This window comes from Salvelinus alpinus, chromosome 14 (genome assembly GCF_045679555.1).
Source record: "Salvelinus alpinus chromosome 14, SLU_Salpinus.1, whole genome shotgun sequence".
Classification (NCBI taxonomy): domain Eukaryota; kingdom Metazoa; phylum Chordata; class Actinopteri; order Salmoniformes; family Salmonidae; genus Salvelinus; species Salvelinus alpinus.
Window position 1 is genome coordinate 14,832,430 of NC_092099.1, and position 26,031 is coordinate 14,858,460.

General features: G+C 42.3%; 1 protein-coding gene across 2 annotated transcripts; it reads right to left on the reverse strand.

Annotated features, from left to right (window-relative positions):
• Positions 1 to 633: 633 nt before the first annotated feature.
• Positions 634 to 15,075, reverse strand: mettl8 (methyltransferase 8, methylcytidine). Of its 2 annotated transcripts, none has more exons than XM_071340581.1 (10): positions 14,938 to 15,075; positions 9,420 to 9,576; positions 9,184 to 9,275; positions 8,724 to 9,085; positions 8,518 to 8,567; positions 6,704 to 6,764; positions 3,431 to 3,570; positions 1,625 to 1,731; positions 1,352 to 1,417; positions 634 to 1,231 (listed from the first exon to the last, which is right to left on the reverse strand). In XM_071340581.1, exons 2-10 carry the CDS (start codon positions 9,569 to 9,571, stop codon positions 1,074 to 1,076), a joined length of 1,188 nt encoding a protein of 395 aa, XP_071196682.1. In that variant the 5' UTR covers positions 9,572 to 9,576; positions 14,938 to 15,075; the 3' UTR covers positions 634 to 1,073. The 2 variants fall into 2 exon arrangements, with proteins under 2 accessions (XP_071196682.1, XP_071196683.1); XM_071340582.1 differs by lacking the exon at positions 14,938 to 15,075 and adding an exon at positions 14,841 to 14,912.
• Positions 15,076 to 26,031: the final 10,956 nt, after the last annotated feature.

Sequence of the window (26,031 nt, forward strand, 5' to 3'; positions counted from 1 at the left end):
GAACCTTCGCCCCAGTCTGAGGTCCTGAACACTCTCGAGCAGGTTTTCATCAAGGATCTCGCTCTACTTTGATTCGTTCATCTTTGCCTCAATCCTGTCTAGTCTCCCAGTCCCTGCCGCTGAAAAACATCCCCACAGCATGCTTCACCGTAGGGATGGTGCCAGGTTCCTCCAGATGAGACGCTTGGCATTCAGGTCACAGAGTTAAAAAAAAAAAAAATTAGGTAAATACCAATTGAAATAGGACATTAATTAAACCGGTTTATAATTGACTTTCAGATTATCCATAAACTAATTTACTCTGCATTCATTTAAATAAAATTTAAATTGTTTTTGTGCTTTTGATTTTGTTCACTGCATTACCAAATAAATGAGTTTCATTTTCCATTTTATATCAATTAGATATGACATGTTGCTTAGCATATAGGTACAAAACACATACACCAGGTGCAAGAAATGGGATACATTGGCATAATGCAAGAATTTGCATTACCACAATTCATTAACATAATATCAAAAGTCTAATGTATATAATCAATATATTTCATCACTGAGACAGAACATAAAACATATTTTGAGTTATAATTCTGTTGTGTGGAAATAATTGGAAATCAATCACTCAACTACAACAACTGTAGCAGGTACAATTTTAATGTCCAACTAAGGAAGGTACAAATAAGTCATTTTTATGACAGTATTATTCACAGATTTTCATTTTATGGGTTTATACAACATAAAACTGTTTAATTAAATATGTATATGTATGCATACACTCAACCAGACAAATAAATTATATTTGTCTCCTTACAAAAAGTGAGTTTTACATACATGGCATGTGAAACCCATAATAAGCACACAACAACCAGAAGGTACTTCCTTGGCACGATAGTTGACCACTCCCTCAGCCCGATAATGGACCATCCCAGTGGTACTGTAAATGCATCACACTAACACATCTCACTGCACTGAGTCATGCTTATGACCTCCCTCTGACCTCTGATTTGGATAGACAAGTCCTTGGTAAAGCCAACCTGGGGCAACATGTTGGTCCGAGCAGGGACCGTGGTGGTAGACTACAATGGTGGTGCTAGTGGTTGAGGTTTTTTAAACTTGCTTTGCATCCACACTCTGCGCATTACAACTTTCTTCCCTCTGTTCACCTGTAGTCGCCTATCCTCCAGATTCTGAATTTCTTCCAAACCAGCATTGGAAAATAAACTGTGAACTTCATCTGTGGAAAGAGTAACATAATAATACCATCACACATTAATTACCACCACTAAATTATTTGACATTAGATTTGAAATAATGTCTACACACAATATTCACAGAGACTTTTGAATCATTTTACCTTTTGTGAAGAAATAAACACAAGTTCCATCTCCCCTTGAGTAGAAATTCTCTGACAAGCATCGACCTGTTGATCAGAGAAAAGATCTCACTGTCATTATTAACAAATAGCCACTTTAGACAATAAAATGTATTCACTACTAAGTATAAACTGCCTACCTATTTCAAATGATTATGATCTGCTGTTTTTCCCCTTTTAATTATATTTATTTCCTCTGTAAAGTGTATACTTTGTGAAAATGCACTTTATCTAAAGTTAAGATTAGAATGGCACCTTTTTTAAACCGTAGTTGTGATAGGTCATATCTGCCATAATCCCGGAAGAGTAGTATCCCTCCGGGTTTCAGGAATTGAGACAACCGGGTCACAACTCCTTGGACTCTGTCAATGAAATCAATCAAATGACAAACCAACCAATCAATTAATCAGTTCCCTTCTCAAAACAACGTTTGAATTTGCAAAGGTATGATACACAAAATTGGGCAGTCGACGCAAAACTGCATAAGGACAGTAAGACACATTTTCAGAGATGTTCATTTTATCATTCCAGAGCAAGGCTTCCCAGGAAATTAACATATACAGTACTGTACAAGCTGTAAGGCTTTGCAAGGGAGAAAAGGGGTAAGAATTTGACTGTACTCTCCTCCCCAATGTTAGCTGTTCAAATGTACAGTAGCATCTCAGCTAACATACAGTGCACTCAGAAATGATTCAGACCTCATGACTTTTTCCAGATTTTGTTACGTTTCAGCCTTATTCTAAAATGTATTACGGTTTTTTTTCCCGCTCATAAATCTACATCTTTGTCATTATGGGGTATTGTGTGTAGACGTAACAAAATGGGTAAAAAGGGAAGAGGTCTGAATACTTTCAGAATACACTGTATGTGATGTCTGACAGAAAGTTAGTGAGCATATTTCAAAATCACACAGTTATACACCCACAGAAAATGCCTGCAGTAGAAGCCTTTTGACTTTGTCTTATTATGTGACTGATAAATACAGTAACAAGCTGCTTCTAATGACTGAAGCGGATCAGCAATCAATGGCCCATTGTAGAGACAATATGCTCCATGATACTCCTGGCACTACACTCAATACTCACTTAGAGCTCAATAACAACCTGAACCATTAAAGATTTTACACAGCAAGAAAATGGCAGGTGGTACTGAGATGAAACCCCAGGACAGTACCAACTTACCTCTACATCAAATATAAAATGAAAAGTGATGGAATACAGGAAAATCTATTACGGCTTGCTGTGAGAGCTGGCTGGCAGCCAGCCCATATCCATAATTCTAATCAGCTGCAATCTTCAGGGGCCTCAGTATGAAGTGAAATGTCACTGTTTGTTACAAAAAGCAAGCATCCAAGTACCCAGAGCAAATGGATCTGCAGTTAGACTTAATGCCATTTTGAAGTGAATCATAAATAGACTGCGAATAGGCACATACAGTACTGTATGAGGGGAAAGGGGGATACCTCGTCAGTTGTACAACTGAATGCATTCAACTGATGTGTCTTCTGCATTTAACCCAACCCCTCTGAAACAGAGAGGTGCGGGGGGCTGCCTTAAATCATCAGCCACGTCATTGGCGCCAGGGGAGCAGTTGTTGTTGGGGATTAACTGCCTTGCTCAGGGGCAGAACAACAGATTTTTACCTTGTCGGCTCGGGGATTCAATCCAGCAACCTTTCGGTTACTAACCCAACACACCTACCTGCCAGGCTCCCATATTCTGTGCTACTTTTAAATGGCTACATGAACAGCACACCAGAGCTTACATCCTAAACTGATCTCAGTCAGCATGCTATTTCAATGGGTATTTTGCTTACTCACTTGCAACTGCCTTATTATACAAAACATTTGCAATTAGCAAATGCATATAATCTGTATAAATAAACCCAGAATGTTCTTGATTCAAAACACACACGTTAGTACAAAATAGCATATCCTCAGTGTGAGAGAAGGCCTGTTTTTGGAGGGTGGAGAGTTAGATTAGTAATGACATTCAGACAAAGCATGGGGAGGTGATAAATGAGAGTTGGCGCTCCTGCCTTTGTCTCCTAAACATCACCTACCGCTCGGGGTGAATGGAGGACAGCACGAAGACCAGCAGAATAACATCCAGGCTCAGTGGAGGGAACGGAAAGGAGCCCACCTCGTCACAGACGTCCTGAACAAAGGCGTGACACACAGACTGGTCATAGTCTGGGTGGTCCTACATGGGGAAAAAGAGGGGACTAAGTGGCCTCTGATTCCAAATAGCACAATGATATCAATATGTTAACAATTAAACTCATTAATTGGTTAAATGTAGTGGATAGCTTAAAACCTACTGTTGAGCTCTTATGATGGCAATTTGGATTTCTTAAAATTCTTGCTTAATTCACACAAAAAAATGGCCCTGAATGTATTAACAAGCTCCTCAAAGATTTTTTTTTTTTAAATTAAAAAGTATTTTATTTAACTTGGCAAGTCAGTTAAGAACAAATTCTTATTTACAATGACGGCCCACTTGATCAGGGGCAGAACGACAGATTTTTACCTTGTCAGCTCGGGGATTCGATCTAGCAACCTTTCGGTTACTGGCCCAACGCTCTAACCACAAGGCTACCTGCCACCATAACAAATTCTACAGTTAGTTACGAAACCAATATGGCGCTGCATTGGATAGGAGCTGTCTTACGGGCTCCTGACCAATTCTGCTATTTTATGTGTTTCTTAACGCTGATCGTAATTTTGTTTTAAACTTATTTCTCCGCCATCATTTCCTATGACCGGAAACAGATTCTGGACACCTCGATTTCGAAAGAGAGGCAGGCGAGGCGGCATCCTGACGAGACTACGTCTGCAAGCAAAAAGACCGTCATTGCCCTCTGTTCTATTGGCGAACATGCAATCACTGGAGAACAAACTGGATGAGCTCCGTTCAAGACTATCCTATTAAAAGGACCTGAAGAACGGTAATATTCTATGTTTCTCAGAGTTGTGGCTGAACGAGGACATGGATAATATACATCTCACTGGTTTATCTATACATCTATACCGGATGGCAGACTCGGGTAAGACGAAGGGAGGAGGGGTGTGTCTCTTTGTTACAACAACTGGTACGCGATCTCTAATGTTAAGGAAGTCTCAAGTTATTGCGCGCCTTAGTTAGAATACCTCATGATAAGCTGCAGACTATTTACCAATTTATGTAATGTTTTTTCCCCGTAGCTGTCTATTTACCACCACAGTCCGATGCTGGCTTTAAGACCAAGCTGTATAGGGCCATAAGCAAAAAATAAAATAAAAATACATCCACTGGCGGCGTTTCTCATGGCCAGTGATTTTAATGCAGGGAAACTGAAATCCTTTTAACAAAATTTTTACCAGTGTCACCTGTGCAACTAGAAGTGACAAAACTGTAAATCACTTTTACTCCACATACAAAAATGCATACAAGGCCCTCCAAGCCCTTCATTTGGCAAATTAGACCACAACTCTATCCTCCTGCTTCCTGCTTACAAGCAAAAACTCAAACAGGAAGTACCGGTGACGCGCTCAATACGGAAGTGGTATGATGAAGCAGATACTAAGCTACAGGACTGTTTTGCTAGCACTGACTGGAATATGTTCCGGGATTAATCCAATAACATTGAGGAGTTTACCACATCAGCCACCGGCTTCATTAATAACCAGAACCAGAAGCCATGGATTACAGGCAATATCCACACTGAGCTGAAGGCTAGAGCTCCCGCTTTTAAGGAGCGGGACACTAATCCGGACGCTTATAATAAATCCCCCTACGACCTCCGACGAGCCGTCAGGCAAAGCGTCAATACAGGACTAAGATTGAATTCTACTACGCTGGCTCTGAGGCTCAACGGATGTCGCACGGCTTGCATACTATCACGAATTACAAAGGGAAACCTAGCCGCGAGCTGCCCTATGCCGCGAGCCTACCAGACGAGCTAAATGCCTTTTATGCTCGGTTCCAGGCAAGGAACACTGAACAATGCATGAGTGCACCAGCTGTTCCGGACGATCTCGCTCTCTGTAGCCAATGTGAGTAAGACCTTTAAACAGGATAACAATTGCAAGGCCACGGGGCCAAACGGAATACCAGGACGCGCACTCAGAGCATGTGTTGACCAGCTGGCAAGTGTCTTCACTGACATTTTCAACCTATCCCTCACCCAGTCTGTAATACCAACTTGTTTCAAGCAGACCACCATAGTGCCTGTGCCCAAGAACGCCAAGGTAACCTGCCTAAATGACTATCATCCCTGTATATAGCCAGGTTATTTTTACTCATTATTGTTATTTGTTATTCACTGTTTATGTATTCCTCGTGTCATTATTATACATTTTTCTTATCTTAAACTCTGCATTGTTGGAAAAGTACTCGTAAGAAAGTTTAAGAAGCATGTGACATTTTTTTTTCTTCTTTTTTTTCTTTTGACAAACCTACATCGAATATGCATTATGTGAGAATGTAATTATTTTCATAATTAGAAGAAAAAGATCCCAAGGCATTAAAAACTATTATTCACTTATTTTCTTACATTTACTGAAAAAACATTAGCATTATCAGGTTAAAAGGGGATGAATAATACTCCTGGAAACTGAACCACTCCCCCCTAAAACAAATAAGCAGTTGTGGCAAGACCTTATACTAAATCACCACTAAAAGGTGCATATAACTGAAGGCACCCGTAAACACACCAGTACTTTACAGTATAGTTTGAAATAATTACATAATTGAACTATTATGAGGTTGTTACTTCAAGCCAGCAATAGTATTAGCAATGTGAACAAACTAGGTGTGTTCCTAGTGTTTCATGAGTAGATACGTAGCATTAATTGAGCAACATCATATTAAGCTCTTAAATAGACTTGGACAGGATTGCACCCATAAATCGCAAAGCAACTGACAACAGAGAAGGATAAATGTAACAACCTCTAATGAGGGCACACAGTCTGTTCCTAGTAGACTGCTCTAGTCTCAGATTAAAGATAAATGCCCTGCATCTCAAGGACTCTATGCAATAATGTCAAGGACTGCTGGTCATGGCCATTTGATAAAAGACTGTAAATTACAAGAGCATCAAATGTCCACCAGGCCTCAAATCAAGCAAGGTGAGATGCCTAACATTTTGAGTAGAAGAGAAGGATAATGTGAAAAACAAGACAAACAAGTAGCTTGACCGTGATGTAATAACCTGTTTGGAATTATTCAATTTCGACCAGATTTCAACCTGTTTGTAATGATGTTATTTCACCCAGATTTCAACCTGTTTTCAATGTTTGTTTGTAAGAATCTCGCTTGTTTGGAAAATTGTATCTAGATCTTAAAGAGAGCTTACCTTGACCAGCTGGACAGCACGAGGGGAAAAGTCACAGCAGTATAAGAATGCCCCTGTGTCTCTATAAGACAGCAACACAGATAGGGAACTTGTCAGCTTAATTTCATATCATTTTCACCACAAACACACCAATACAAAACAAAAAGGTAAAGTGCCTTCAGAAAGTATTCATAGTCCTTGACTTATTCCACATTTCGTTGTGTTTCAGCCTGAATTCAAAATTGAATAAATAGATCCTCACCCATCTACACACAATACCACTAATGAAAGTGAAAAATAGCTTTTAGAAATGTTTGCAAATTTATTGAAAACGAAATACAGAAATATCTCATTTACATAAGTATTCACACCCCATAGTGTTCACCTATGGGGAATCATCTTTGGCAGCGATTACAGCTGTGAGTCTATGAGCTTTGCACAACTGGATTGTACAATATTTTCACATTATTCTTGTTAAATTCTTCAAATTTTGTCAAGTTGATCATTGCTAAAACTGCAATTTTCAAGTCACAAATTCAACTTTGTAACTGTTTTAAAGTCACCATTGGCCTCAGGGTGAAATCCCAGAGCAGTTTCCTTCCTCTCTAGCAACTGAGTAAGAAAGTACACCTGTATCTTTGTAGTTACTGGGTGCATTGATACACCAGCCAAAGTGTAATTAATATCTTCACCATGTTCAAAGGGATATTCAATGTCTGCTTTTTTTCTTACCCATCTACCAATAGGCGCCCTTCAATGCAAGGCATTTGAAAACCACCCTGGTGTTTGTAGTTGAATCTGTGTTTGAAATGCACTGCTCGGCTGAGGGACCTACAGATATTTGTATGTGTGGGGACCAGAGATGAGGTAGTCACTCAAAAATCATGTTAAACATGATTATTGCAGGGCCTCCCGGGTGGCGCAGTGGTCTAAGGCACTGCATCGCAGTGCAAGCTGTGCCACCAGATTCTGGGTTCGAGCCCAGGCTCTGTTGCAGCTGGCCGCGACCGGGAGGTCCATGGCGCGACGCACAATTGGTCCAGCGTCGTCCGGGTTAGGGAGGGTTTGGCCGTATCCTTGTCTCATTGCACACTAGCGACTCCTGTGGTGGGCCGGGCGCAGTGCACGCATAACAGGGGCTGAATACTTACTGACTCAAGATTTTTATTTCATTCATTTGTAAAAATGTCAAAAAATATAATTCCACTTTGACATTATGGGGTATTATTGTGTGTTGGCCCGTGACACAAAATCTAAATGTAATCCATTTTAAATTCAGGCTGTAACACAACAAAACGTGGAAAAAGTCAAGGGGTGTGGAGTAGGGATACAAGTTAAGTGTATAATGACAGGTAGACTTAACTGTATAAGATCTACAGTAGCAATCAGTAAATATTTACTGAACAAAATAGCTCTTAATCACCCACCCAGCAGGGAGACTGAGGGACTAATACATTGGCTATCAGATAACATGCTTTCCATTTCATTGAAGAGTCATTCATAGGGTTATGCATGCAGTCCAAGGTTAAACACTTCCTACTCGTTACTTTCCTCTCCTAGCCTTGCCAAGTCCTCTGGACAAAATGTTCTATGCAAGATGACATCATGCTTTGGAACAGGTTGTCTGCATAACAAAGTAAAAATCAAAACATTTGCCTTCAAGAGAGACAATGTTATTCCAGAATAGTTTATTTTTATTTTTTATTTTATCTACCATTGAACACCACAGGTTCAGTTTGTGATGTCATGCATCAACACATTCTTCTGATCTGAGTGTATAACAATTTAAAAGACAATGAAACTAAATCAAATATATGTAATGATGTTATACTTACTTAATAGAGCTGACAATAGGATACACACTGTTACCAGCCCCACATCCAACCTATGACAAAAATAACATTCTGTCAAAATAGACGACATTTGACTCAACTACTAGCCAGTGAAATCAACACCAAAGTTCTACCTACACAGAAGCATTCGAACTACATAATATATGAACAAGTGTGGGAGGTGAGGAATAAAAGCAAGATGAAAATACCTCTAAGATCCTGAAAGTTGCATGTTCGCCTGGGAAAGAGCTGGTCTGCCTGGCAGCCCCTGCAGTGTCTCTCCCATCTTGATTACAGGACTGCTGGCAATCACTAGTCAGTGGATCTATGTGCTGATGACTGGGTGCATGTTGCCACTGCTGGCCCATCTCTTTCTCCCTGCCGGACACACCAGGCTCTGGGCATGGGGCACGCAGCCCACACGGTCTCTCCTCAGTAGCACTGCTCTCTAGCCCCAAAGGAAGAAGCTCTGGGAACTCCAAGAACAGCCACTTGCGATCTTTAAAGAACTTGTCCTGGTGCATCTCATAAAAGCTATCCCAGTATTTACAGGCGTCTATGTCATATTTGCCTTAGTGGGAGATGAAGAACAAAAACAAAATAAATATTTGTTTTCATACAATCAAAATTAAGAACATAATTTGCTAGGAACGTTTAGAAAAGGGCTACCTTGCTCTTCTAATGGAATGCGTAAGCTAGAATTATCGTCTGCCTTTTGTCTGGCTTTTTCTTTCTCTTCCTCAGACCATTTCACATGGTCCCTAAAACACAATAATGTCAACATGAACGTACTGTATGCTTGATCCAAAATACACTGCTGTGCCCTTTGACACAGCATATTATCAACTTCAGACTTCACATTGAAAGTTGCATTCAATCAAAATAATAGATGTGCAAACGCATACCACATGTTATGCTGGAAGACGTCCTCAGGGTTGGTCAGAATCCTCGCTCCCAAAGGAGCGGGGGGTTGTCCCCCTCTGCTGTTTAGTCTGCAGGGAACCCTGCCCCAAACCATAGCCACTGAGGCTAGGGAGAGGCGTCGTAATCCTCTCATTTAGACTATGGATTGGGAAAACCAGGCAAGAAACCAATCAATCCATTTTAATTATGGAATACTTAGCCCATTCAAATAGACTGTAAATGGTATTAAACATTACAAATCGGTGGTTCCAGCCCTGAATGCCGATTGGCTGACAGCAGTGGTATATCAGACCGTTTTTCCACGGGTATGACAAAACATTTATCTTTACTGCTCTAATTACGTTGGTAACCAGTTTATAATAGCAATAAGGTACCGCGGGGGTTTGTGGAATATGGCCAATATACCATAACTAAGGGCTGTGTCCAGGCACTCTGCAATGTGTTGTGCCTAAGAGCAGCCATGGTATATTGGCTATATACCACACCCCCTCATGCCTTATTGCTTAATTATACCATCTATTCACGAAGCTGTCTGCCGCCTGAAGGGATTTTGCCGACGCTCCCCAAAATGTTCTGTCTAAACGCAAATACGCCTCCGCACGCGATACAGTTTTGGAAACACTTGGAATGTAACTTTCGTGTAAGCGAGAAATCATTTTTATACAAAATATACACTTATTGTGTGCAGTTTAGGAAAGTTGCACCTGGCTGTATTTTGAGAAACACAGGAAATGTGCAATGGAATGGTCCAATGGAAATGCAATCGCAAGGTGAGAGGATGTGTCGTAGCCGAGGCGATGTGTGAAAACAGCCGGGTGCATCTTTGCATTTTTTGTACTTGAAAGATTCTTTCTCGCTTATATGAAAGTTAAGTTCCAAAGGTAACCAAAACTATATCACAAGTGAGGCGTATTTTCGTTTAGACACAAAACGTCAGGATTAAACAGAGCGTCAGGATTGTAGTTCACGAGGGAGCCAGCTGTGATCGGTACCATCAGCTGAGAACTCAAGCGGGGCTGCCTGTAAACTAGGTATACCCCACTTGGGTTATTGAGAGCTACCCAAATTGTACCATCAAATTTTGATTAATCATAATGACAAGTCTGGGCAATTCCACAGTAACGGAATTGAGCTGAGACTCTGATTTTTCACTCAAAATGTACGCCAAACAAGGCCTCCCGGGTGGCGCAGTGGTCTAAGGCACTGCATCGCAGTGCTAGCTGAGCCGCCAGAGACTCTGAGACTCAGAGTCGCAGCCGGCCGCGACCGGGAGGCCCATGGGGCGGCGCACAATTGGCCTAGCGTCGTCCGGGTTAGGGAGGGTTTGGCCGGCAGGGATATTCTTGTCTCATCGCGCACTAGTGACTCCTGTGGCGGGCCGGGCGCAGTGCGCGCTGACCAGGTCGCTAGGTGTACGGTGTTTCCTCCAAAACATTGGTGCGGCTGGCTTCCAGGTTGGATGTGTTAAGAAGCAGTGCGGCTTGGTTGGGTTGTGTTTTCGGAGGACGCATGGCTCTCGACCTTCGCCTCTCCCGAGTCCGTGCGGGAGTTGCAGCGACAAGACAGTAACTATTATTTTTTATTTTTTTAAATGTACGCCAAACAAAAACCATTGATTTCAAAGTCTAACAAATCACAACGACTACTTTTAACAATTTAAAAACTTAACATTTTACAAAAACACATTTACCAGAAGAACTGTGCAGATGCAAATTTGGTAACAGAATTTTGGTAAAATCTTCCTCTATTATTTGTGTTCATGTTTCCCAAAAACTGAAATATCTGCTCCAAATTCAAATTCAACAATGTCTGCAGAAAGAGTGGGGTGTCAGCTATGACATGGCAAATTGACTATTTAATGAACTACAGTAAGTGGATTTACACCCGGTAATGGCATTGCAGTAATAGAATTTAATTATGGGTCCCTGATCTACACATGCATAATTATGGATATAAAATGGCATTCTCTTCATGGTGAAGTATCCTAAAAAGGTACACAAAAAGGTATAAATATGTAATATCATCCATATTTGGGTACTATTCTACACACTGGCTGTTTTAATGAGCTAGAGCTGCCCCCAAATAAGGACAAATTTGGTTGGTCTGGACAGTCTAGGTTTCACATGTTTGGACATCAAAATACAGCATAGAGCTCAGTAGAGTACAGTACAATACAGAACTGTAGAGTTCAGTACAGTAAAGTAAATTATAGTACAGTAGATTATATTGTACTCGACTAGTACTGTGAACCGTACTGAACTCTACAGTACTGTACTGATCTATACACTACTTTTCCTTACTGTACTCTATTCTATTGTGCTTACTGTACTGAACTATTCTCCACTTTACTCTACTGAACTATACTAATTTTCTTTAGTGTACTACGCTGTAGCCTAGTGGTTAGAGCATTGGGCCAGTAACCAAAAGGTTGGTGGATCGAATCCCCGAGCCAACAAGGTAAAAATCTGTCGTTCTGCCCCTGAGCAAGGCAGTTAACCCACTGTTCCCCGGGTGCTGAAGACGTGGATGTCGATTAAGGCAGCCCCCCGCACCTCTCTGATTCAGAGGGGTTGGGTTAAATTCTGAAGACACATTTCAGTTGAAGGCATTCATTTGTACAACTCCCTTTCCCTAATATACTTTTCTTTACTGTACACTATGAATTCCCATTTTAGCCAATTCAATTGCAGAAATTCCGTTATCGATTTTTCTGACATTCCGTTACCAATTTGGAAACAGAATTTTTAGATTTAACAACTTAACTCAGAAACAAAGTTAATATCAGTAAAAACATTAACTAATTGATGGGTCTACCTTTACTTGTTACTTCTGTTAACTCTCATTATCCTCACTCTAGGGAGAGAAATTTGTAAATATCTTAAAGATATGTTGGGTTTTGGTAACGGAATTTGAAGGCACAAGGCAAAGTTTCTTAAACTTACAGAAGGCAGAGAAATTTCTTCAATACTAAATATACCTGTTGATATTAGTTGGCAGGGGTCTTTACTTCAATATTATTGTGTTATTTATAATACCTTTTAGGAATTTTTCCTGGTAGATATTTTATAAAGACCTCTTTCCCATCTGTTTGACCAGAAATCAAAGCCTTAGCTTTTTCCAAATTTTGGGGGATTAATTTTTTTGGGGGAAAAGTATTCAGACCTCTTGACATTTTGTTACGTTACAGCCTCATTCTAAAATGTATTAAACGTTTTCCTCAATCTACACACAATACCCCATAATGACAAAGCAAAAACTGGGTAAGATTTTTTTGCAAATGTATATAAAAAAAACAACAGAAATACCTTATTTACATAAGTATTCAGACCCTTTGCTATGAGACTCGACATTGAGCTCAGTTACATCCTGTCTCCATTGAACATCCTTGTGATGTTTCTACAACTTGATTGGAGTCCACCTGTGGTAAATTCTAGTTATTGGACATGATTTGGAAAGGCACACACCTGTCTATATAAGGTCCCACAGTTGACAGTGCATGTCAGAGCAAAAACCAAGCCATGAGGTTGAAGGAATTGTCCATAGAGCTCCAAGACAGCATTGTGTCAAGGCACAGATCTGGTGAAGGGTACCAAAACTTTCTGCAGCATTGAAGGTCCCCAAAAACACAGTGGCCTCCATCATTCTTAAATGGAAGAAGTTTGGAACCACCAAGACTTTTCCTAGAGCTAGCCGCCCGGCCAAACTGAGCAATCGGGGGAGAAGGGTCTTGGTCAGGGAGGTGACCAAGAACCCGATGGTCACTCTGACAGAGCTCCAGAGTTCCTCTGTGGAGATGGGAGAACATTCCAGAGGGACAACCATCTCTGCAGCACTCCACAAATCAGGCTTTTATGGTAGAGTGGCCAGACGGAAGCCACTCAGTAAAAGGCACATGGTGCCAAAGGGCACCTAAAGGACTCTCAGACCATGAGAAACAAGATTCTCTGGTCCGATGAAACCAAGATTGAACTATTTGGCCTGAATGCCAAGCATCACGTCTGGAGGAAACCTAGCACCATCCTTACGGTGGAGCATGGTGGTGGCAGCATCATGCTGTGTGGAGTTTATTCAGCGGCAGGGACTGGGAGACTAGTCAGGATCGAGGGAAAGATGAACGGAGCAAAGTACAGAGATCCTTGATGAAAACCTGCTCCAGAGCGCTCAGGACCTCAAGACTGGGGCGAAGGTTCACCTTCCAACAGGACAAGGACCCTAAGTACACAGCCAACACAACGCAGAAGTGGCTTTGGGACAAGTCTCTGAATGTCCTTGAGTGGCCCAGCCAGAGCCCGGACATGAACTCGATCTAACATCTCTGGGGAGACCTGAAAAAGCTGTGCAGCGACGCTCCCCATCCAACCTGACAGAGCTTGAGAGGATCTGCAGAGAAAAATGGGAGAAACTCCCCAAATACAGGCAGCCAAGCTTGTAGTGTCATACCCAAGAAGACTCGAGGCTGTTCTTCAACAAAGTACTGAGTAAAGGGTCTGAACACTTGTGTGCGTGTGTGGGGGGCGGGGAGGTTATACATTGCAAACATTTCTAAAAAACTGTTTTTGCTTTGTCACTATGGGGTATTGTGTGTAGATGGATGAGGGGGGGACTATTTCATCCATAGAATACGGTTGTAACGTAACAAAATGTGGAAAACGTCAAGGGGTCTGAATACTTTCCAAATGCACTGTATGCCTTAATAAAAAGTAGACTCAGATTTCTTTTGACACCTAAATTGACATGCTCCTATGACCTTCACATCTGGTTGCTCATAGGGTCCTTTTACATGGAAATTACTGTCTCTTGAGTGATCAAAGATTGATTTTCTACAAAGAGGGGAAATGACAAGACTCCACTTCCTCTCTGGATGAACCATAAACTCAGAAATAATAACAAACGGAAGTAGCTGGGAAAGAATGAAACTACACATTAGGGGAAAGTGATCAAAGCAAATATTGAAACCCAAATTAAACTATACAATTACATTAAACTGTTAATTAGACACGAAAGGACATTGCCATAGGTTGTTTACTTTATCAGTGGCATAGCTCTCTATCACGACTTTGAAGTATACCCTCAAGAACTGCACATACCAGCATGCAGCAGTGCATTTAAGAAACCCACGCGACTGCAACACTTATTTGAAATGCTTTTCCAACTAGTTGGATGATCAGGAAAATCTTAAATTCTAACTAATATTGGACCCAGAGTGTAAAATCTAAGATTGTTTGCTTGTTAGATATGAACTTCATAAGGAAGGAAGTTGATAGTCTCGTTCAACACATACTGCTAGCTAGCTAACATAATTGAGCTAGCTATAAAAGAACGGCTAACATCACCGTGGTCAGCTGATGCTAAGGACACGTCATTTTAGCAGTCATGATTGTTAGTTATGCCCATTTAATTACCATCCTCTAAAGGACCAGGTCTGTGTAGACGTAAATTAACCAATGAAATGGTTGGAGTATCGAATACCGGCGTGGATAACAATTGAACTGCGCTTACCTTGCTTTGTTATGGCCACACTGGTGTTCTTGGGTTGTCACTAGTTATCACAGCCACAAAGTCAAAATTGGCTATATTTAAAAAAAAAATCCGCTTTAGTCTTCATTTAAGGTCAAGATTAGGCATAGGGCTAGCAAGCATTGTGGTTAGGTTTAAAATCAGATTTTAAGAAGATACATTGTAGAAATAGGCGGGGTTTAGACATAATTATGACTTGGCTATGCTGGTAACTAGTGAAGACCTTGTTTTTGGTGGAGTGGACAAGCCCCTGTGCATTGAGCGGCCTCTAATGATGACTCAGCTAAAAGGGAACCATTTTGCTGCATATCTGGACCATTGATTTAGAGCCATTTTTTTTATGCTGACACTTTGTCAAGACTCAACTTGAAGATTGTTGTTAAAGGCTTTTATTCTTTAACTCCAGGACAGCAAAGACTTAACCAAAGTCTGGACCAAGTCCTCATTGACTTTTTTTTGCACTAACTCTCTTGCACTGACTGATTCTATGCACACACACCAGACTACCCACATACTCACACTTACACAATAATGCACGCATACACACACACTTTCACGCTCACCACATACGCTGCAGCTACTGTCTATCTATCCTGTTGCCTAGTCACTTTGCCCATACCTATAATGAGTCTCCCGAGTGGCGCATTGGTCTAAGGCACTGCATCACAGTGCTAGAGGCGTCACTACAGACCCTGGTTCGATTCCAGGCTGTATCACAACCAGCCGTGATTGGGAGTCCCTTAGAATATTGTGCTGGACACAGCATCGTCCGGGTTAGGGTTTGGCCGGGGTAGGCCGTCATTGTAAATAAAAATGTGTTCTTAACTGACTTGCCTAGTTAAATTAAAAACAAATATATATTTAAGTGTATATGTATAGTACATGTCTACCTCAATTATCCCGTACCCCTGCACATCAACTCTGTACTGGTACTCCCTGTATATAGCCGTGTTGTTTTTACTCGTTATACACTGTGTATTTATTCATTGTATCACTTTATATATATTTTCAAATTTATCTTACCTTTAACTCTGCATTGTTGGAAAAGGACCCGTAAGTAAGCATTTTACTGTTAGTCTACGAAGCATGTGACATAAAATGTGATTGTAAAATCCACAATGACTTATGAAAGTGGGAGGATTACTTTAGAAAATGGTCAGTGTTGCTACAGTATGTATAGCCCTTGATGACTCATAGATCCATTACATTACACATAATAATCATTGGAGAAGGCATATTCTGTATGGGGGAGTTTTGTTAAGAGCCCTGACGCTTGGTCTGAATATTAACACGCATCGCTTGCGCTACGGTTTTTGGAAGAATAAGGACCTTATCTTTCATATAAGCAATAAATAATTTTCAAAAAACAAAATATTAAATTAATACACACCTTTTATAGTGTTAGGGTTAGTGTAACCACAAGGCCATATTTCCATGTTTGGGCGTGTTTACAGAAGACCTGTGTTAATAATTAGTTATCTAGCATGCCCCGAACACCTGTGTGTAACAAGAAGTCCGCCAGAACCGTGTTGTCACTGAAAAATACTCAGCTGCAACTGTGATAAATGCAATTGTGTGTTTTTTTGCGTTTGTGAAATTATTTTGATGTGATATGAAAATAAAGGGCTTTATGTTTCTAGAACCGTATTGCAAATCAGAATTGATTCACGTTTAGATGGAGTATTTGGCTGCCAGAGCCAGTCTACCTCTGAAAATGAAGGAGTAATGGTAATTAAGAGTATATCTTGGGCTACAGTAGGTAATGTGTACATTTTATTTTCAAACTACATTATATGGCATTGTTATTATGCTGCATTACATGACTACCATCAGGAACTACTGTAGGTTTACTTATTTTGGATGCAACGAAACCACACCTGATTTTACATCCGTCAAATCCCATGCAGTCGCATTAAAGTTCATGCAGCCGCGTTACAAGTTCAAACACTTGAATGCATAATGTACTATTGTCTAGCCTACACCTCGATTAGATAGGCTATTAATCCCCCCATTCAAATTAACATGAAAACATGCATTAGCCTGTCATTATTTCTATCATCGATAGCGCCTACACTTTCTTTCGCTGTTTCGGACTTCTAACGCGGTAGGAATAATAAGGAAGGGACTTGCGGGTGATTCACAGTTCGATATAGTGAAGGAGTTTTCCATCACAGCTCATTGAGATGATGTGAGTTAACATAGTGTGTTGTCCTAGCATTGTTGTTCTAGCAAATCTTGCTTGACAAATTGCTCTTTGCTAAGAAGCTATGTTTGTTTCTTTTTTTAAACAATCACAGTAATTGTTGCCCAGATAAAAGAACGTATGCATTGGACCGTTAAGCATATTAAGTATGCTGCTATAGTGTGTCAAAGCCTTTTGTGCATGTCAGTTTCAGATGCAGGTGTCTTTGACAGGCATTGTCTTTAACTGTCACAACAAATGTATTACTGAGAAACACAAATAATCCCCCCAAAAAAGGATGTCTAGATGGCTCAGCTGGTTGGAGCATGGTGCTGGCAGCACCATTGTTGTGAAGCCAATTTATGCATAGCTCACAAATACTTTGGGTGCTAAGTTGCTTTGAATGAAAGCTTCTGCTAAATCATTATACACACACTTATTTGACATTCTCTGATCAAGATAATTACAGTAAATTCCCTTTGAGAAAAGGTCCAATAGGCTTTATAGTTGTCATAACTCGTACAAATATCCGCAATATTCCCGCTGTACACTTTAATACGCAAAGAATGGAATGCAAGACACGAAGCGCTGTTCTCTGGAGTCTGACTTGATCTACTTCCACCCTGATGACTCAGGAATAATCATCCATGTTGCTCCATAAAATGAGTCTAAACCCCCCCCAACGAAGTTGTCTACAAGACCGGGCAGTCACTGCGGCATTATGGTATTTAGGTCAGTTCTATTCATCAGTCAGATTTCACACAATGATATTTCTCCTATGCCTTGTCTGAATCTTGAAATACTTTCCCCATGTGTGCTGAACATTGAGTGAACTGGAGAGTGATTATATCAATATAGTAAGGAGTTTATCACAGCATATCAAGGTGATGTGAGTTAACATAGTGTTTTGGCGCGTTTTTATCCATTGGTGTAACGGTGTTCCTCCTCCCCTTCATACGAAGAGGAGGAGTAGTGATTCGACCAAAATGCAGCGGGTTTTGAATACATAATGATTTATTAAATCAATCGACGAGACACGAAAACAAACACTGGGAAGGATTACAAAATAACAAAAAACGAATGTAGACTGACCTACACCATGAGTACTTACATAAAACACGAAGCACGTAGGAACAGGTACAGACTATAACAAACGAACTAACAAACGCTACAGTCCCGTGTGGTACGCAGACACAGACACGGAAGACAATCACCCACAAACAAACAGTGAGAACAACCTACCTTAATATGACTCTCAATTAGAGGAAACCGCAAAAAACACCTGCCTCTAATTAAGAGCCATACCAGGCAACCCAAAACCAACATAGAAACAGCAAACATAGACTGCCCACCCAAAACTCACGCCCTGACCATCACACACATACAAAACAACAGAAAACAGGTCAGGAACGTGACAGAACCCCCCCCTCAAGGTGCGAACGCCGGGCGCACCAGCACAAAGTCCAGGGGAGGGTCTGGGTGGGCATCTGACCACGGTGGTGGCTCAGGCTCCGGACGCTGTCCCCACACCACCATAGTCACTCCCCGTTTCTGTATCCCCCTCCCAATGACCACCCTCCAACTAAACCCACCTAAATGAAGGGGCAGCACCGGGATACGGGCCAGCACCGGGATAAGGGGCAGCACCGGGATAAGGGACTCTGGCAGGTCCTGGCTGAGGGACTCTGGCAGGTCCTGGCTGAGGGACTCTGGCAGGTCCTGGCTGAGGGACTCTGGCAGGTCCTGGCTGAGGGACTCTGGCAGGTCCTGGCTGAGGGACTCTGGCAGGTCCTGGCTGGACGGCTCTGGCAGGTCCTGGCTGGACGGCTCTGGCAGGTCCTGGCTGGACGGCTCTGGCAGGTCCTGGCTGGACGGCTCTGGCTGGTCCTGGCTGGACGGCTCTGGCTGATCCGGTCTGGCGGAAGGCTCTGGCTGATCCGGTCTGGCGGAAGGCTCTGGCTGATCCGGTCTGGCGGAAGGCTCTGGCTGATCCGGTCTGGCGGAAGGCTCTGGCTGATCCGGTCTGGCGGAAGGCTCTGGCTGATCCGGTCTGGCGGAAGGCTCTGGCTGATCCGGTCTGGCGGAAGGCTCTGGCTGATCCGGTCTGGCGGAAGGCTCTGGCTGATCCGGTCTGGCGGAAGGCTCTGTAGGCTCTTGGCAGACGGGCGGCTTTGCAGGCTCATGGCAGACGGGCAGCTTTGCAGGCTCATGGCAGACGGGCAGTTCAGGCGCCGTTGGGCAGACGGGCAGCTCAGGCGCCGCTGGGCAGACGGGCAGTTCAGGTGCCGCTGGGCAGACGGGCAGTTCAGGCGCCGCTGGGCAGACGGGCAGTTCAGGCGCCGCTGGGCAGACGGGCAGTTCTGTAGGGAGGAGACGGAGAGACAGCCTGGTGCGCGGTACCGGAACTGGAGGCACTGGGCTGGAGACACGCACCATAGGGAGAGTGCGTGGAGGAGGAACAGGGCTCTGGAGATGCACTGGAAGCCTGGTGCGAGGTGTCGGCACTGGTGGTACTAGGCTGGGGCGGGAAGGTGGCGCCGGATATACCGGACCGTGAAGGAGGACACGTGCTCTTGAGCACCGAGCCTCCCCAACCTTACCAGGTTGAATGGTCCCCGTAGCCCTGCCAGTGCGGCGAGGTGGAATAGCCCGCACTGGGCTATGCAGGCGAACCGGGGACACCACCTGTAAGGCTGGTGCCATGTACGCCGGCCCGAGGAGACGTACTGGAGACCAGATACGTTGGGCCGGCTTCATGGCACTCGGCTCGATGCCCAACCTAGCCCTCCCAGTGCGGCAAGGTGGAATAGCCCGCACTGGGCTAAGCACGCGTACTGGGGACACCGTGCGCTTTACCGCATAACACGGTGTCTGACCAGTACGACGCCCTCTTACTCCACGGCAAGCCCGGGGAGTTGGCTCAGGTATCCAACCCGGCTTCGCCACACTCCCCTTTAGCCCCCACCCAAGAAATTTTTGGGTGTTACTCACGGGCCTCCAGCCTTGCTTCCGTGCTGCCTCCTCATAACGTCGCCTCTCCGCTTTCGCTGCCTCCAGCTCCGCTTTGGGGCGGCGACACTCCACTGGCTCTGCCCAGGGTCCTTTACCATCCAGGATCTCTTCCCATGTCCAATCCTCCTTTTCCCACTGCTGCTGTCGTGGCTGTCCGTTAACCCGCTGCTTGATCTGGGTTTGGTGGGTGATTCTGTAACGGTGTTCCTCCTCCCCTTCATACGAAGAGGAGGAGTAGTGATTCGACCAAAATGCAGCGGGTTTTGAATACATAATGATTTATTAAATCAATCGACGAGACACGAAAACAAACACTGGGAAGGATTACAAAATAACAAAAAACGAATGTAGACTGACCTACACCATGAGTACTTACATAAAACACGAAGGAACAGGTACAGACTATAACAAACGAACGAACAAACGCTACAGTCCCGTGTGGTACACAGACACGGAAGACGATCACCCACAAACAAACAGTGAGAACAACCTACCTTAATATGACTCTCAATTAGAGGAAAACGCAAAACACCTGCCTCTAATTAAGAGCCATACCAGGCAACCCAAAACCAACATAGAAACAGCAAACATAGACTGCCCACCCAAAACTCACGCCCTGACCATCACACACATACAAAACAACAGAAAACAGGTCAGGAACGTGACAATTGGTCATAATACATTTTATATGAGATATATTTTCTCCATCATGGAGATATAAGGGTTAAAAGAGCCTTTCTTGCTGCTGTGCTGGATTCATAAAACCCCTTGTCTTCTATCCTCCATAGGCTGCCTCCCAGATCAGTGTCACCTAAAATAGGGGGAGGGGGTGCTTATATTTGTCCTGTTTCACATACAATATGTACAAGTGTGTAACCTGTACAAGTGTGTGGTGTGAAATGGAAATGTGATTTTTGCATATCCCACTCCCACTGAGACACCCTTGGAGAGTGGGGTAACGGCCAGTGATCAGCCATTATCGGTCAGGGATCACCTCCTCAGGCTGCATAGTGAAGAGACGATTTCATCAGCTGAATGATGACCCAGAGCAAGAGGTAGATTCTAAAGGATTATGTTGATACTGTATAATTTCAGCCCAATCAATTTCTAAAGAAGAGTCCCATCGCAAAAGTTGTCTCACTGCCGTTAATGTGAGTCGCTTATGTATTCTGATGAGAAGTTGGACTGTTGTCCTTACCTGACTCCTGACTAAATGACTTTTAATGACAATTCAGTGGCATTCCATGCAGCCATATTGGTTAATGCTGGTGAGTGTTTGTTGATGCCTCTTGCAACATGCTACTTCAAAGATATTCCAGATGGTGGAGTATTAGAATGAGCTTGACCTTCTGGCTGTTGTGGAGGTGACCCACAGAGAGGATGAGGATTAGGCCCACGTCAGACTACACACAACAACACTGGAGCGTTACTGAAGTGGGTTCCGCTTGTGGAGTCATGGGATGTGGTGAGTTCTTTATAATATTGTATATTATATTGTGTAAAGATAGCCTGATCCACCATCCTGACCTCTGCACTCTCGCTTTGTTTTAACAGAACGAAAGCTCGGGATGGTCGAACAAGGCTAGTGTAAAGGTGGAAAATTTGTGAATCTCTCATTTTCAAATGACTTTATTAAATGTATTCTCTTTTCTTGTTTCAGACTCACAGCTACAAGCTGTTCTTTGACAGAGATACGATTGTTCATATTGAACAGACGAAGAATAATAACTTATATGCCATGTCTACAAAATCAGTCGTGGACAAGCAGATGAGTGAAATGACTTGAAGCTGGGATAATCATGGGACATTCCTTTCAACTGCTAATGATATAATTCAAAAAATATTCCTAAAATAGCCCTGTTGAATATGTTTTAATACTTATTTTTTACACTTATTTATTTGCCAATAATGACTACATGCTGTCATCCTGTTGTTCTTTTCTAGATGTTGGTACTCTAATAAAGTTTCTGAAATTGTCATTAATGTTTTGTTATTCCAATCCACCTGTTGCCTAACTGGGCTACTTCTCCATTTTATTTTGAGGACACATGAAGGAAGTCTCAATTTCATAATCTACTGAATAACAGTGTTGTAACATTTTTATAATTTAAGAAGAGCTGTGAATTAAGGTCCTGATCTGTTTATTCAGTAAATCATTTCAGTGGTTTCAAAGTCCCACAATAAGAGCTAAGATGCTAATATTTGTGTAAACTCTACATAGTTGTGTTCTGTGAGTGTCACTAAGTAGGTAACGATTAAAACCGGGTGCCAATTGAATTCGGCCAGTCCTCCATCCCATGCTAAACCTTCCTTGAAGTAGAATACCCATCTCGAAACAAACATTATCGAGACAAAACCAATGGCGGACAAAGCGAACAGAAATTGCTTGAAATTCTCCATCGCCAACACTGGATTAACGGAGGAAGTGACTTGGGGTGATGTCTCAAACTAGAGGAATTTCATGAGGTTACTCGGGGGTTGGGTCATAAATCCTGATTTTCCAAATCAGGTCTGCAAATGTTTTCAAACACCAAAGTTGTGTAACCTCCTTTGTTACTAAAGGGCCAAACAGACACATAGCAGTTAAGAAAAAGTTCACCCATGTGTTGTGCACAACATTAGAGTGAGCAACAACAGAAGGATCAGCAGTTCACCTTCAAAATAAAAGTCCCCCATTGAAAGTGATGCAAATGGATAAAATGGTGGATTCATGCCACAATTGGACAAGATAATGCTAAACAATGTTGGAATCTTTTTATAAAAATTCATCAAAAATTCAGAATTGTATTGGGGGCATATTTATACTCTGAACAAAAATATAAACACAACATGCAACAATTTCAAAGATTTTACAGGGTGACAGTTCATATAAGGAAATCAGTCAATTGAAATAAATTCATCACGCCCTAATCTATGGATTTCACATGACTGGGAATAAGGATATGCGCCTGTTGGTCACAGATACCTTATAAAAAAAAGTAGGGCCGTGGATAAGAAAGCCAGTCAGTATCTGATGTGACCACCATTTGCCACATGCAGCGTGATACATCTCCTTCACATAGAATTGATCAGGCTGTTGATTGTGTCCTGTGGTATGTTGTCCCGCTCCTCTTCAATGGATGTGCGAAGTTGCTGGATATTTTCTGTTTTATTATTTTACCAGGGAAGACCTATTGCGATCTAGGTCTCTAGGCAACTCAGGTGTCTATACTTCAACAGCAAAGTTAGATAAGACGGAAGTTTATGAAGTGGGGCCTTGTAAACAAAAAGATAGTAAAATGTAGAGATCTACGGGTCTTTAGCGAAGTCCAGGCAACTTTTTGATACAGGGTGCAGTGATTAGTATCAAAACGGTCACCTGTAAAAAAGGGTGATACCTAGTCAGTTGTACAACTGAATGCCATCAACTGAAATGTGTCTTCCGCATTTAACCAAACCCCTCTGAATCAGAGAGGTGCGGAGGGCTGCCTTAATCGACATCCAGGTCTTCGTCGCCAGGGGAACAGTGGGTTAACTGCCTTGCTCAGAGGAAGGGCACTATGGTAGATGGCATCCAAAGGTTTAAGCGTAGTAGCAGCTGTACTTTGATAAATAATATCACCATAATCAAGAACATATAAAAAGGTTGACGAAATAATCTACTTCCAACTGCTTAGAGAAAGGCACGATCTGTTTCTGTAGAAAAAGCCAACTTTAAATCTTAGCTTATTTACATAATTGTGCACTCTCCTCAAACAATAGCATGATATTCTTGCACTGTAATAGCTACTGTAAATTGGACAGTGCAGGTAGATTAACAAGAATTTAAACTTTCTGCCAATATCAGATATGTCTGTCCTGGGAATTGTTTTAGTTTCTTACAACCTGATGGTAATCACATTAGCCTACGTTAGCTCAACCGTCCTGCGGGGGGGTCACCGATCTTGTAGAGGCAGCTCATCTATATGTTTTTATACATCAAATTCATATTCATTCAGAAGTATTTATGAGCGGGAACATGTTCAATTGGAGAACCATCTAATGAATGAACATGTAGATCATTTGAAACATTCTTGCTAGAGTTTTGCCCGTGTTAAGCAAAAGTTTTGAAATCAGCAAGGGATTCCTGACTGTAGTTTTGACACAGCCGGATCAACAATCAGGGCAATAGCATACATAATAGTACCAACCACATATACTGTATATGAAGTACATTTTTTTTACAGATTGATCAATGGTGTTTATATGAATAGTGACGAGAACAGGTCCCAAAATTGACCCCTGTTTATGCACTTCAAGAAATTCAGACTTAACCCCATCAATCACGATGACCGAAGTTCTCTCACTAAGCTAACCATGAACAGGTGTCAGTGTGCAGGCCTATAAAAGACAACTTATCCAATAAAATAGCATTATCAACAGTATCAAACGTTTTTAACAGGGCCTCCCGAGTGGCGCATCTATCAAAGGCCAGTCCCTCCTGCAGCAAGCATCCCCACAACATGATGCTGCCACCCCCGTGCTTCACGGTTGGGATGTTGTTCTTCGGCTTGCAAGCCTCCCTCTTTTTCCTCCAAACATAGCGATGGTCATTATGGCCAAACAGTTCTATTTTTATTTCATCAGACCAGAGGACATTTCTCCAAAAAGTACAATATTTGTCCCCATGTGCAGTTGCAAACCGTAGTCTGGCTTTTTTATGGCGGTTTTGGAGCAGTGGCTTCTTCCTTGCTGAGCGGCCTTTCAGGTTATACCAATATAGGAGTTGTTTTACATTTGTCATAAGAAACTAGCTCCCTGGTATACAGAAAATACCCGAGTTCTGAAGCAAGCTTCCAGAAAATTGGAACGGAAATGGCGCCACACCAAACTGGAAGTCTTCCGACTAGCTTGGAAAGACAGTACCGCGCAGTATCGAAGAGCCCTCACTGCTGCTCGATCATCCTACTTTTCCAACTTAATTGAGGAAAATAAGAACAATCCAAAATTTATTTTTGATACTGTCGCAAAGCTAATTAAAAAGCAGCATTCCCCAAGTGAGGATGGCTTTCACTTCAGCAGTAATAAATTCATGAACTTCTTTGAGGAAAAGATCATGATCATTAGAAAGCAAATTACGGACTCCTCTTTAAATCTGCGTATTCCTCCAAAGCTCAGCTGTCCTGAGTCTGCACAACTCTGCCAGGACCTAGGATCAAGAGAGACACTTAATAGTTTTAGTACTATATCTCTTGACACAATGATGAAAATAATCATGGCCTCTAAACCTTCAAGCTGCATACTGGATCCTATTCCAACTAAACTACTGAAAGAGCTGCTTCATGTGCTTGGCCCTCCTATGTTGAACATAATAAACGTCTCTCTATCCACCGGATGTGTACCAAACTCACTAAAAGTGGCAGTAATAAAGCCTCTCTTGAAAAAGCCAAACCTTGACCCAGAAAATATAAAAAACTATCGGCCTATATCAAATCTTCCATTCCTTTCAAAGATTTTAGAAAAAGCTGTTGCGCAGCAACTCACTGCCTTCCTGAAGACAAACAATGTATACGAAATGCTTCAGTCTGGTTTTAGACCCCATCATAGCATTGAGACTGCACTTGTGAAGGTGGTAAATGACCTTTTAATGGCGTCAGACCGAGGCTCTGCATCTGTCCTCGTGCTCCTAGACCTTAGTGCTGCCTTTGATACCATCGATTACCACATTCTTTTGGAGAGATTGGAAACCCAAATTGGTCTACACGGACAAGTTCTGGCCTGGTTTAGATCTTATCTGTCGGAAAGATATCAGTTTGTCTCTGTGAATGGTTTGTCCTCTGACAAATCAACTGTACATTTCGGTGTTCCTCAAGGTTCCGTTTTAGGACCACTATTGTTTTCACTATATATTTTACCTCTTGGGG